The sequence below is a fragment of the Camellia sinensis genome, chromosome 3, assembly GCF_055761805.1.
Source record: "Camellia sinensis isolate YWXY chromosome 3, ASM5576180v1, whole genome shotgun sequence".
Lineage (NCBI taxonomy): Eukaryota > Viridiplantae > Streptophyta > Magnoliopsida > Ericales > Theaceae > Camellia > Camellia sinensis.
In genome coordinates, this window is record NC_138963.1 from 94,474,565 (window position 1) to 94,487,573 (window position 13,009).

General features: G+C 37.4%; 1 protein-coding gene across 1 annotated transcript; it reads right to left on the reverse strand.

Moving 5' to 3' along the window:
- Positions 1–957: 957 nt before the first annotated feature.
- LOC145821697 (protein LATERAL BRANCHING OXIDOREDUCTASE 1-like) lies at positions 958–12,334 on the reverse strand. The gene is made up of 3 exons (XM_082918248.1): positions 11,877–12,334; positions 9,070–9,400; positions 958–1,206 (listed from the first exon to the last, which is right to left on the reverse strand). Exons 1-3 carry the CDS (start codon positions 12,332–12,334, stop codon positions 958–960), a joined length of 1,038 nt encoding a protein of 345 aa, XP_082774374.1.
- Positions 12,335–13,009: the final 675 nt, after the last annotated feature.

Consider the following 13,009-nt stretch of genomic DNA (forward strand, 5'->3'; position numbering starts at 1 on the left):
CCCTATTGTTATTCGCCTATTTACGTAAGCTTATAACCAAATCATATATATTTTCATTTTTTATGTTATTGCTCTGTTTTACTTTCTTGTTTTCATTTTTTTCCTTCAACAACAAACTATCATCTTGTGCTTTTCTCAAGCACACATTTTATATAATCCTGTTTTTAAAATGTGATTTCAATTAATTTTTTGAACTTGTGTTTTTCAAAATATAATTTCATAAAACAACCTTGTTTTAGAAATAAAATTAAAACAACTTGCATTTGGGATTTTTTTTATATATATAAAAAAAAAATCTGGTTTGGTAAATAAATCTATCAAATAATACATAAAAAGTGAAGATAGCAACAAGCTGGTTAAGCGGAAAATCCATATATATGGTACATGTCTCCAAAGTCTCTTACATCTACATAACATAATGGTTACTACAAGCAGCTAAAGCTAGCTGGACCAACTAAATGTATAATTTTTCCAAGTGCATAAAAATCAAACACAAAATCAGGCATAATTTTTTCACATAAGTGTATGGCTCACATAGGTGTATGACTCAAAGGTCACATTTTCTTCCAAATTTTTTTCTCTTCAATGATTTTTTAAAAAAATTCGTGTAGTTTTTTTTTTTTTCTTTTACTTTTATTAAGTTCGTGTAATATAGAAGAATCTAAAAAGTAAAATAATTTTTAAAAATTAAAAAAAAAAATTCAACAAAGGCAAAAGTCTTTAGTGTACTTTAATTGATTATTATTATTATTATTTTGAAGTCCGTCTAGCCTATTAAAACTTAAAATTAAAAAGTTTTTTAAAAATTTAATAAGCAAAAAGTACTAAAAGAAGAGAAAAAGTCAATAAAAATTCCTTAAAAAGCAATTACCAAATGGAACCAAACCTCGTATGAAAGGATTATATTTGATTATGTAAATGATTTATGTGCACTTGAATTTGCAATTACTGTGATAACTAGAAATGAGTAAGTTGGATATTTTCAACATCAAGCTTCTTAAAATTGCTGACTTTTCTAGCGGCAAAGAACTTCCCATAGTTGTAGGGCCTGTACTTTGGAGGGTTTAGGTGATCTATGAACTCAGAAAGGGACTCCACATTGACATGGTGTGCTGGGTTGAAGAAGAAACCAATTGACAGCCTTTCTTTGTCTGAGTTCACCACTACCCTGTGCTCCACACACTGATATTTCTCGTTAGTCCAAGCCTGTACAAAACACCTCTCTATTAGTTCATCACATATATATTTAAGTAAATTACAAATATATCCTGAGATTAGTTAAAAATATAATCGATTCTCTGTTCATGTTTGAGAAATTTCATTATACTCCTTGAGATTTCCAATCACATAATAAATAGGCTCCTCTATTAATCAATCATTAAATCAGACTATCAAAATATATGTCATAAGTAACAATTTTCCCCCCAAGATATGCCTATATTAACCTTTATGTTAAGTTAAAAAGCTATACGATAGCCTTATTGTTAAGTTAAAAAGCTACTACTCATTTTCAAACTTCCAAAAAGCAGTCATGGAAAAAGGATCAGCAGAAATTCTGGTTAGGAGGGGGGGAGGAAGACTGGCAGTGGTGTCATTTAAATCATCTGATGATATGAAGGAAAATGCATCACTATTAAAAGATTGCTTGCATGAATGGTGCGAATCAGTTTCAGAATGGAAGAGGTACGGGCACATAGAGCAAGAACGTGGAGTTTGGTTGAGCTGTTATGGAGTTCCACTTAATCTATGGAGTTCAGACACCTTTAAGAAGATTGGGGGATTGTGGGGTGAGGTAATCAGGTTGGATGAGGAGACAATTAACCAGTTATCTTTCAAATGTGGCCGAATTAAAATTGTTACCTCTTGTATGGGGTATATAAATTCAGTTGTTCAGGTGAGGTGTTCTGGCAGAAATTATCCAGTTAGAGTATGTGAGGAACAAGTTAGGGTTTCTAAAGTTATTACAGAAGCTTGTAAGTGCTCCCTTCATGAAAGATGTAGCTCAAACAATATGGAGAACATGTATGGCAGCAATGGAGAACGAGTAGCAGAGGAGGTGGCTGAGGTGGAAGGAGAGTTGCAACTTGCAGTGGCAGATATTGGTGAACAGACTGTCCAGATGAGGAATGGCAGGGCAGCTTTGCAGAAGGATGTTGGGACGCATGGTATACAAGGGTCAGGTGAGTGGGAGGTGGACGACTCATCTCAGTCGATAGTGGGGGAAAATATCAGTCCAAGTATGGGGAATGTAAACGAGGCAGCAGCATGCAAAAGTGGGAAAGATAATGTTATTGCAACGGTAAACAAGAGCGGGAGTAATGAGAGGGAGGGAGAGGAGGAGGAAATTGTGACTCCTGGGTTTATGAAAAGTATAAGTGGATCTGAACTGGAGGGGCCTGGGATTCGAATTCAAGTATTGCTAGAGGAGGCCCAAAATAATAAGGTTGGGTCTAGGCCCAACCCAGAGGGTGTAAGTGTCGGCTTACTGGATATAGGCCAGACTATGGAACAGATTGTGGATCGGAGAGTGATGAAACCTCAACATAGCAAGCTAGTAGGGAAGGAGAAAGCCCCTGTGCCCAGGTTGAAGGGTGAGAGTGGCAAGTTAGCTCGGAAAGAGGGGAAGGGCGGTCGAAGTGGCGGACCATCTGCTATAGGCGTGTGGCATAAAGGACCTGCATTCAGAGTTGCTGCGGCTGTTCTGTCTCGGCCAAGTTCGGCTGGTGCGGCAGAGAAGGGTGATGACCAAGTCCTTCAGGATGCACGGAAGACAGTGGAGGTGGGTAAATCTTTGGGCATCAGTTTTAAAGGGAAGGAAAAGGAAGTAGTTCACAGAATTATGGAGCTGGAAAAAGATGATGTGGAAAGGGCAGCTCAAAGGGATGAAACTGTCTTAGTTTAGACGGGGTTCATGGGTGATTTAGGTGTTTCCTTTGAGGTCTCCAATGAAGTTGTTGTCTTGGAATATTAGGGGGTTGGGTAGGCCGGAAAAGAGAAGAAGAATCAGGTATGTTCTTAAAGAGAGGAAAATTGATTTTGCCTTTTTTCAAGAGACTAAGAAAGAAGGTATGTCAGATGATTTGGTTCGATCGATTTGGCATGTGGATGAATTGGAATATATGTATGTTGATGCGGATGGTTCGGCTGGTGGGATATTGTGCGTATGGAAGCCTTCAGTATTCTCATTATCTCAGTGTTGTGGATCAAGAAGGTTTCTCCTCCTGTCAGGTACATTACTTCCAGATTTTAGGTGTGTTTTGGTTAATGTCTATGCGCCAAATGATGCAGTTAGTAGGAGGCAAGTGTGGAAAGTTATTACTAGTCTCAATCTAGGATTTCCAGAACCTTGGTGTGTAGGAGGGGATTTTAATGAAATTCGAAATTTAGGGGACAGAAAAGGGTGTCTAAGAAGGGACAGAGGGATGGTAGAGTTTAATGAGTTTATTGAAGGGTTAGCCTTGTATGATGTCCCAATGCATGGTAGGCAATTCACTTGGAGTAATTCAGAAGATGGGGGTAGTTGGAGTAGAATTGACAGAGTTCTTCTAGCACCTGAGTGGTTGAGTAGGTTTAATTTTAAGCTGTGGGGCCTTCCAAGGGGCGTGTCTGACCATTGTCCATTGGTATTGATGGAGGACGAAAGGGATTGGGGGCCAAAGCCATTTAGGTTCTTAAATGCTTGGTTGTTACATCCTAAATTTCTAGATATGGTCAAAAAAATGTGGGAGGCATCAAATGTCTCTGGATGGGCGGGGTTTGTCATCACTACAAAACTTAGATATCTCAAGTTGGAATTGAAAAAAGTGGAATGATGAAGTGTTCGGCAATGTATCCTACTCCCTCAAACAAGCAGAGGTGGAGCTTCATGAGCTTGATCTGGTGGCTGAGGCTAGAGATTTGTCAGAGGCTGAGATTGTCAGACGAAGGGAGGTCAAAAAGGAGGTGTGGTCTCTTGGGAAGAGGGATGAGTGGCTTTGGCTTCAGAAATCTAGACTAGACTGGAACTTGAAGGGGGATAAGAATACAAGGTATTTTCATATCATTGCATCCTCTAGACAGAACCGAAATTTGTTGAATTCAATTACAGTGGAAGGGGCACTCGTTGAGGATCCCATTTTGGTGAAGCAGGAGGTGTTAAAGCACTTTAAAGGATTGTTTTCTGAAAATTGGAGGAATAGGCCAAAGTTGATGGGTTCATTTAAATCTATTGGTCAGGACCAGGTGGCTGGAATTCTGGAAGCAGATTTTTCTAAAGATGAGGTGTGGAGTGCTATTAGGAATTGTGATGGGAATAAGTCTCCCGGTCCTGATGGGTTTAATCTTATGTTCTTTCAGAAGTGCTGGGATTGTTTGAAGTCTGATGTCCTTCAATTTTTCAAAGAATTTTATGCTAATGGGAAATTGGGGGCTGGTGTGAATAATTCTTTTATCACTTTGATCCCAAAAATTGAATGCCCTTCTAGTTTATCAGATTTTAGACCGATTAGTCTCATTGGGTCTATGTACAAGATTGTGGCTAAGGTTTTGTCTAATAGAATCAAGAAGGTGATGCCTAAGGTGGTTGGAGAGGTTCAATCTGCGTTCTTGGGAGGTAGAAACATTTTCGATGGTGTACTCATTGCGAATAAGGTTGTTGATTGGTGGAAGAGGAGTCGGCGAAAAGGGTTGATCCTTAAGCTGGATTTTCAGAAGGCATATGACTCTGTCAGTTGGGAGTGTCTTTTATCTATGATGGAAAATTTTGGGTTCGGGGCTCGGTGGAGAGGGTGGATCAAGGAGTGTTTATCATCGGCCAGAGTGTCTGTGCTAGTGAATGGCTCCCCTACGGCTGAGTTCACTCCGGAAAAAGGTCTTAGGCAAGGTGATCCGTTGTCTCCATTCCTTTTCAATCTGGTAGCTGAAGGTCTGAATATGCTAATGGATCGAGCCAGATTTTTGGGGTTGGTTAAGGGCGCTGTAGTGGGCAAAGATAAAGTGGTGGTTTCACATCTCCAATTTGCAGATGATACAATAATATTCTGTGAAGCCAATTTGGCGGAGGTCATGGTAATTAAACGAATTCTGAGGTGCTTTGAACTGGTTTCAGGGTTGAAGATTAATTTCCATAAGAGTTCCCTTTGTGGAATTGGTGTGTCTGATGAAGAGGTGAGGGAGTTTGCCTCTAGACTTAACTGTGCACGCCAGAAGCTTCCGCTGATGCATCTTGGTCTGCCTTTGGGGGCTAGTCCCAGGTTAAGAAAAACATGGAAACCAGTCATTGAAAAATGCAGAGTCAGATTAGCTTCTTGGAGGAGACGATTCCTATCTTTTGGTGGGAGGTTGGTACTTATAAAATCTGTGTTATCTAGCCTGCCTACCTATTATTTATCTATTTTCAAGATCCCTGTATCTGTGGCTAAGGTTATCGAAAGGATTCAAGCAAATTTTCTTTGGGGAGGGTCTGATTTGAAGAGAAAAGTTCACCTGGTCAGCTGGCTGGAAGCAACCAAAAGTAAAGAAAATGGGGGGTTGGGCATTAGAAGAGTCAAGATGGCTAACGAGTGCTTGTTGATTAAATGGTGGTGGAGGTTTGGAGCTGAATCAAATACTTTGTGGAAAAGAGTGTTGAGTAGCAGGTATGGGTCAGTGGGTGGATATTGGTTGCCTAATACTTCCTTCTCTGGTTCCTACTCAAAAATCTGGAGTGGTATTATTAATATAGGTCAATCTAACCCGCAGCTTTTGAATGTTTTCCTGGACAACAGTAGGGTGGTGGTGGGAAATGGGTTTAGAATTCAGTTTTGGACTGACTACTGGATGGGGGCTTGCTGTGTCAAGAATGAGTTTCCGAGGCTGTATAGTCTCTCAACTGAAAAGGAGGTGTCTTTGAGAGTGGTGTCACAAAGGAATGAAGCCTCACCTAGGTGGATTTTCAAGTTTAGAAGAAGGTTATTGGGTTGGGAGAATGATGAGCTTAGAAGGTTAAGTACCTTCTTGGAGCAGAATTTGGTTGGCCCCTCGTATAGGGAGGATCGTCTTGGGTGGTTGGCATCTCCTTCTGCTGAGTTTTCGGTCTCATCTCTGTATTCTTTGGCGGTGCCTTCAGCTCGAGTAGTGGTAACAAAGTTAATCTGGAATAAATTTTCTCCCCCAAAGGTTCAGTTTCTCGTTTGGCTAGCATGGAAGGGGAGACTAAAAACAGCTAGTTTTCTACAGAGGATTGGTGTGTTGGAGCCGGAAGCATCTGCCAAGTGTGCGTTTTGTCATGAAGGGCTTGAATCTGTATTCCACCTCCTTATTTGGTGCCCGTGTGCTTGGAGAGTTTGGTGTGATCTGATGCAGTGGTGGGGATTGACTTGGGTTATTCCACAAACAGTGGAAGGGATTCTTAATTGGTGGAGGGGCTTCAAGTGGAGAAATAATATGAATATGATCTGGCGAATTATACCATTTGCGGTTATGTGGTCGTTATGGAAATTCAGGAATGAGAAAGTTTTCTGTGAAAGTCAACTGCACTTGGAGGAGCTGTGTGAATTAATCAAGCTAAGGATTGCATTGTGGGCCAAATACTACACTCAAGACTGCTGCTACTCAGTGCAGCAGATTATCTGTAACATTCAGGAGATTCGGCTGGGAAATGGTTAGTATATGATAGAGGGGCTGGGTTATGTTAGGTTCTGTGTAGGCTTGGAGTGAGAGGATGCTTGGCTCAAGCTGCAGTTGTGTGGATTGTGATCTACTAGTGGGCTTGGTTTGTTGGATTGTTCTGTTAGAAGGCATGCTGGCTGGAGTGTGGTGCAGCTACAGCTGTGACTTGGTGGTGAGAGACTTGTTTGTTTGTTTAATTTCTGAGGCCTTGTAGCAAGGTGCGTGGCAGCTGCAGTTTTGGTGGTCTTATTGGTGAAGTATGAATATAGGAAGCCTGCTATTATGCTGAGTGTATCCAGGTTTCAAGCAGGACAGTTAGATGCTGGTATGCTGTTGGTAGGATTGCTTCTCTGCTGCTACTGGTATGGCTGAAGGGGTTGGATGTAGTGTATCAGGATCCCCATATGGATATGGTCTTTCAGAGTCCCCTAATACTGCTCTGTCCTTGCTTTTTCTTTTCCTCTTTCTTTCCTCTCTGTTCCCTCTATTGGTTTCTCACCAATTTAGGGCCTTCTGATTTCTTGTTCTTCTATCTTTGTTGATGCAAGTTTGTACACCATTCTTTCTTCATCAATAAAGTTGCCTTTTGTTGATCAAAAAAAAAATATATTAACCTTTATAAATTAAACATTTTATTTTACTTATTTATTTTTCTCCTATCTCACTTCTCTTATTTTCTCTCAATCAATAATATCATTGTATCTAACCATCGCACCACCATCTTCCACTCTCGATCGGCACCATCGGCATTATTGTTTACAAGCATTTTAATGTGCTGCTGAAGAGTGTTAGATAATAATATAGTGGTAGAGAGAGAGAGAGAAGAATTTGGTGGTGAGCGAATGAAAATGATGGCAGTATGATAATTTTATTTTGATATTAGAGGGCATTTGGATAATTTTATTTTATTTATTAGGACAATTGTGTAATTTTTTTTTTCCCAATGGAGTATTTGCAATTTTTAGGACTTGAGAAGAGAATTTGTATTTTAGACAAATCTTAGAAGGTGTATTGATTAATTCAATGGGAGAGGGCCAGGCGGAACATGTTTCGAATAATGAAATACAAAAATGCTACAAATTTAGGAAAAATATTAAGATAAGTGTTTAAAATTTGAATGTGTAGAGTAGATTTAAACGTAGCCCTCGTTTGGGAACTTGGCTATTTTGGTTGAGTTTTTGATTTTTTGGCTATTTTATATGATGAAAAAAAAATTGTGCTTGGGATAATTTGTGAATTTTTTTTTTTTTAAAGTTGAATAGCTGTGAGATAATTAGTTGATTAATGTGTAGAATGTGACATTTTATCGTATTGGCTATTTTAGATTTTTTTTTTTTTTTTGGTATTTATTGTCTATTTTAGCCTAAAATCATCATCCCTAATAAATTACATCCCGAATAAATTTGATTCATATATTTCATATAAATTTGATTCCTATATTTCATGTGAATTACATCCAAAATAAATTTGATTCATATATTTCAATTTTTGAAAATTTTTCTAAGTATGCTTTTTTGGAGTAATATTGGTAAAATGATATAAATCAACCCCCCACCCCCAGAAAAACAAAGAAAGTGAGAAGGAAAATGACTTAAATGTGTTGAAGCGTCTCCAATAATATTCGGTATTTTGTCTAGCAAAAATAAATAAGAAGTACCATATCTATTTTAACTAGCTAGTTTTGTATGCATTTATTAACAATACTTTTTTTATTTTTTATTATAGTAAGTCATTTTAAAAATTATAAGCCAATAGAAGAAAAAAAAACTTATATATTTTTAATTTGTATTTTCAAATAAGAAATGAAAAGGGAGAAGAGTGAGTAAAAGAGAAAAGAAAATTAATTAGTTGAATTTATTTATTTATTATTTAGATCTAGCTAGTAGCGATATGAAGACAAAATAACTAACTAGTATGTTGGATTAGCAAAATGAAGATAATAGTAGCTAAAATTACTAAAGACGCCATTTAACTAACTAGTTAGATAAGGTATGTATCATGTTTTTGTTATATTTTCATTTTCCATTTTCTTAAAAAAAAAAACTTGAAAATTTATTTTTCAATTTTCAAAAATTTATATTTTACACACAAAATAAAATAGATGGATACTTTTGACCTTTTCACTTATTTTTGCCTCTGTTTGGCAAGTGAGGTTGGAGGCTCTTTTGGCTATTTTAGCCACAAAAAACAAAATAAGCTATTTTAGCCATAACAAACAAAACATCACATCCAACCCATAATCATTACATTCTTCTCTCACAAAAAAACTCAAAAAAGCCAAAAAGCCAAAAAGTCCTTCCCAAACCAAGCTTTTAAGCCCAGGCTAAAATAGCCAAAAAAGCCAAAAAGCCAACCCACTTCCCAAACCAAGCCTTTGTGTACAAAAACACATGAAAAACAAAAATGAAAACGTCACCAAACATGGAAAGCTAGATGAAATACCTGCATGACATCACCGAGATTGACAATAAAAGCATCTGGGATGGGTTGAACTCGAATCCAAGCACCATCTGTTTTACGCTTAACTTCCAATCCTCCAACATCATCCTGAGCCAGAATGGTTCTCCCACCGGAGTCCTTGTGTTGTCCAACGCCGAGGACTAGGTCTGGGGATGGCCATGGTGGGTAGTGGTTGATCCTAATGAAGCTGGCATGACCTTCTTTGAAGAACCCAGTCAACCGATTTTCAGGCAAGCCTAAGCTCAAGGAGATGAGTTCCACCAACTTGAAACCTAGGGTTTTCACATTCTCAGCATATCGTTCACATGCCTCCCTGGTTTAGTTCACCCAAATTTATTTATTTATTTATTTTATCAGCAAAAAAATCTCTATGCTAGCACACGGTTGAGGTTAGTGAAGCACCAACCAACCACCAAAACACAAACAAACCAACTAAACTAAGCCTTCGTTTGCTAATGACTTTTTTAGTTGATTTTTTGATTTTTTTGACTTTTTTAACCTGAGAGTTTTTTAATTGTTTAGTTTTTTTGTTTGGCTTTTTTGCTTTGGAATGAAGGATTTTTTTTTTTTTTTGTCCTTTTATGATTTTTTAGCCCAACTCAAAAACCAAACAACCCCTAAAGCAAACTACCACAATACATAATCAAAGACCACAACAAGAAGTAAGTAAACCACACCAGCAACACAGCAAATGAATAGACCACACCACCCAAAATTATAACATCACATGTATACATTGTTTGGTTTATAATTCTGTTTTTGAGTTTTTTGTTGTTAGAGATTTTTAAATATATATATATATTTTAGTTAATTTTTGTAATTATTTATATACACTTTAAAAACAAAATATTTGTAAAAATATTTAAAATTTTTCATTAAAGACAACACCACAAAAGTACCAATTTTTTTTTTCTCTGTATTGGAAATTTTAAATTTTTTACAAATATTTTAGTTTTTAAATGCATCTAAAATAGATGTGTCTAAAAAAATAAATTCATTTTTTTATTAAAAACAAAAATTCAAACACACTTTTCAAAAACTAAACTAATAAATATTAGTCCTAAGGAACCCAATAGGTCACACAAACAGATGGTTGTGGTTGGGGGTGGGCTGAGCCACTGTTGGTCTGTTCTCTGCAGTGTGTGGGTGGGCTGGTGCCCTGCCTTTGGTCTGCTGTTGGTCTACTTGGATTTCTGTTTTTGGTGTCCTGGTCCTCCACCTCCGGATCTGGCAGGGTTTATGGATGTTGTTCTGGTCTGCTGTTGATCTGATGGGTAAGTGTATTACTGCTCTAGGATGACCCTGTGGTGGTGCTAATGTTCTGTTAATATTCAGCTACAGCTATAACATCATAGTCACTGCTGGTATGGTCTCTGCTGGTCTATGGGCTGCTGTTTGTGGTTGAAAGTGTGTGATTCTGGGCTGAAGGCAAAGGTTCAAGTATGCATTCTGTTGTCTGCTGCTTTGTGGTTGCCTCTGTCTTGTGCCTTGGGCTGATTTGGACTCATAGGCCTATCTGTGGTGTGGTTGATTGGTGTTTCTGTCTTATGCTCCAGCAGAGGAGTGTTTTTGTTGCTCTTTTATTTTTGTTTTGTTTTGGTCCGCTCTTTATGTTGGTCTCTCACCAATTTGGAGCCTCGTGTGTGCGCTAGCAGATGATTTGGTGTGCGTCTAAGTGCCAATCTAGTTGGGATCTAAATGTTTTACTGTGATAGTTTTTGCACCATCTTTCTTTATTGATGTAAGTTACCATACTCGTTATGTTTTTTCATCAATAAAACTTCTTTTTTGCGGATCAAAAAAAAAAAAAAAAAAAAACAAAAAAAAAACAAACAAACAAACAAACAAACATGATGAGACATTATCTGTCTCAATGCACTTTCAATCGCAACATTGTGATTAAGGGTGCATTGGATTCAGAGGGACAAATTTTATGAACAATGTTTATGTAAAGGGAAATGTTAGCAATGCAAGGTGCTACATCTTCCAATATAGTACCTTTATTTTGATCTCTAATAAGATAAAAGAGAAAGAATAGAGAGATATAGAATAAATTATTCAATAGGCCAGGTACACCACGTCATCATGCTTATGGAATTCCTTACTCGTGGAATAACTTCTTGAGATATAGCGAGATGTGTGTGGGTCCATCCCTTCACATAATCTATTCCATATCATTAGGGATGGATTAGGAATGCCAAATTAGTACTCTAAATTTTTTTTTTTTTTCAAATTTTCAAATTTTTCTCTTTACTTCAAAATACTCATAGTGAATCATATAAAAATCTTTGGTCATAATTCAATTGACTCATAGTGAATCATATAAAAATCTCTAGTCACAATTCAATTGTTGTGAGTGTTTGAGATAGAGAAATATAAAGATGACTTAAAATTCTGTCCCAAAAGGCAATGCTATAAAAGTACAAAAATAAAATACACAAATATGTTTTTTAGAATGATATGAGTGAGAGTTTTGAGCCTACTATTTTAAAACAATATACCCATCATTTTTTTTTTAACTATAAAAATGTCACCAAAATTTAAGTATGTATTAGTTAAAATTAAAAATGTGGTCAAAAATATTTTCTTTACGTAATTATTCATTTTGGGGTGATTACACATAAAATAATTTAAGCCACGCATTATTAGTATCATTTTTACAATGCATATGCCATTATTATAAATGATTTCAAACACAATGGAAATTGTAGTTTTATACAAATAGTAGTTTTGGGGTAAGAAAGAATATGATCATTTTCTAAACGCAAGTGATAGATAGTATAACTTACCGGAACTCAGGGAGATTCTCCGGCAAATGATTAAAATATTCCACAATCTCCTGATCATCAGGCTCATGAGAAGCCGGGAACACGGCGGGATTCTCCACAGCAAGATCAAACAATTGTTTCCAGTCTCTCACGTTCTTGGTATGCTCAGCATCATAATAACCCAAGGGGTTGTTGATATCCCTCTTCACCTTCCCTTTCTCCTCCTCCGACAGCGCAAAGAACTTCTTCGCCACCGACTCCATGTTTCCCCGACATTCCATTGGCACGCCATGGATGATGACTTGGAAAAATCCCCAGTTCTTGCAGGCATGGCTTATCTGGGTTACAAGGTTTGGATTGGTGGAAGAGAGATCGATCAGTGGTATGCATTTGGATTCAGCGATGATGGTGGTTTTGGGTCTGTGTTCGGTGGCTTGGATGAAGGCTGAATCTACTGCTACTACCTTCTCTGCTGCCATGCATGAGCTTGAGCTTGAGAGAGTTTAGTTGGTTTTTTGTTTTGGGTTTTGAGAGTGGTTTGAAAAGGTGATTATGAGTTGTTTTGAATGCTAGGGCGTGTGTGTGACATGGCTATATATAGAGGATCCCAACTAAGGTTTTAAAAAGCGGTCGCAAAAGCGGCCGCAACCGTTACGTAACGTCGTTACGTAACGATTTTGGTCTTTACTGTCACCCGTTACGGCCGCTTTTGCAGTGTGATTGAAATTCACAAGTGTGTCGGCCGTAGCGGCTGCCGTAGCGGTCGTAACGGTGCCGTAACAGCCATAACGGCCTGTTACGCACTGTTACGTAACGGTTCTAAACTGTTTCTTTCAAAAAAACACACAAAAAAAAAGTTAAAAATGAGGGAAGAGGGATATAGAGAAGAGGGAAGATAAAGAGAGAAAATAGAGGAGCAAGAGATAGAGAGAGAGAGAAGAGAGAAGATGAAGAACATATTATTGATTTGTTGAAACTATAAGACCTATGCTATTCTATTCAGCTGTTATCACTAAACCATTTTGTTTGTGTGTGTCTATCTATATATTGTTTGAAAATAATAATAATAATAATAAGTGTGATCATTATCTATTTGGTTTGGTTAAAATATATATATATATATATATATGCTCTTATTTATTCTCTTACTTTTG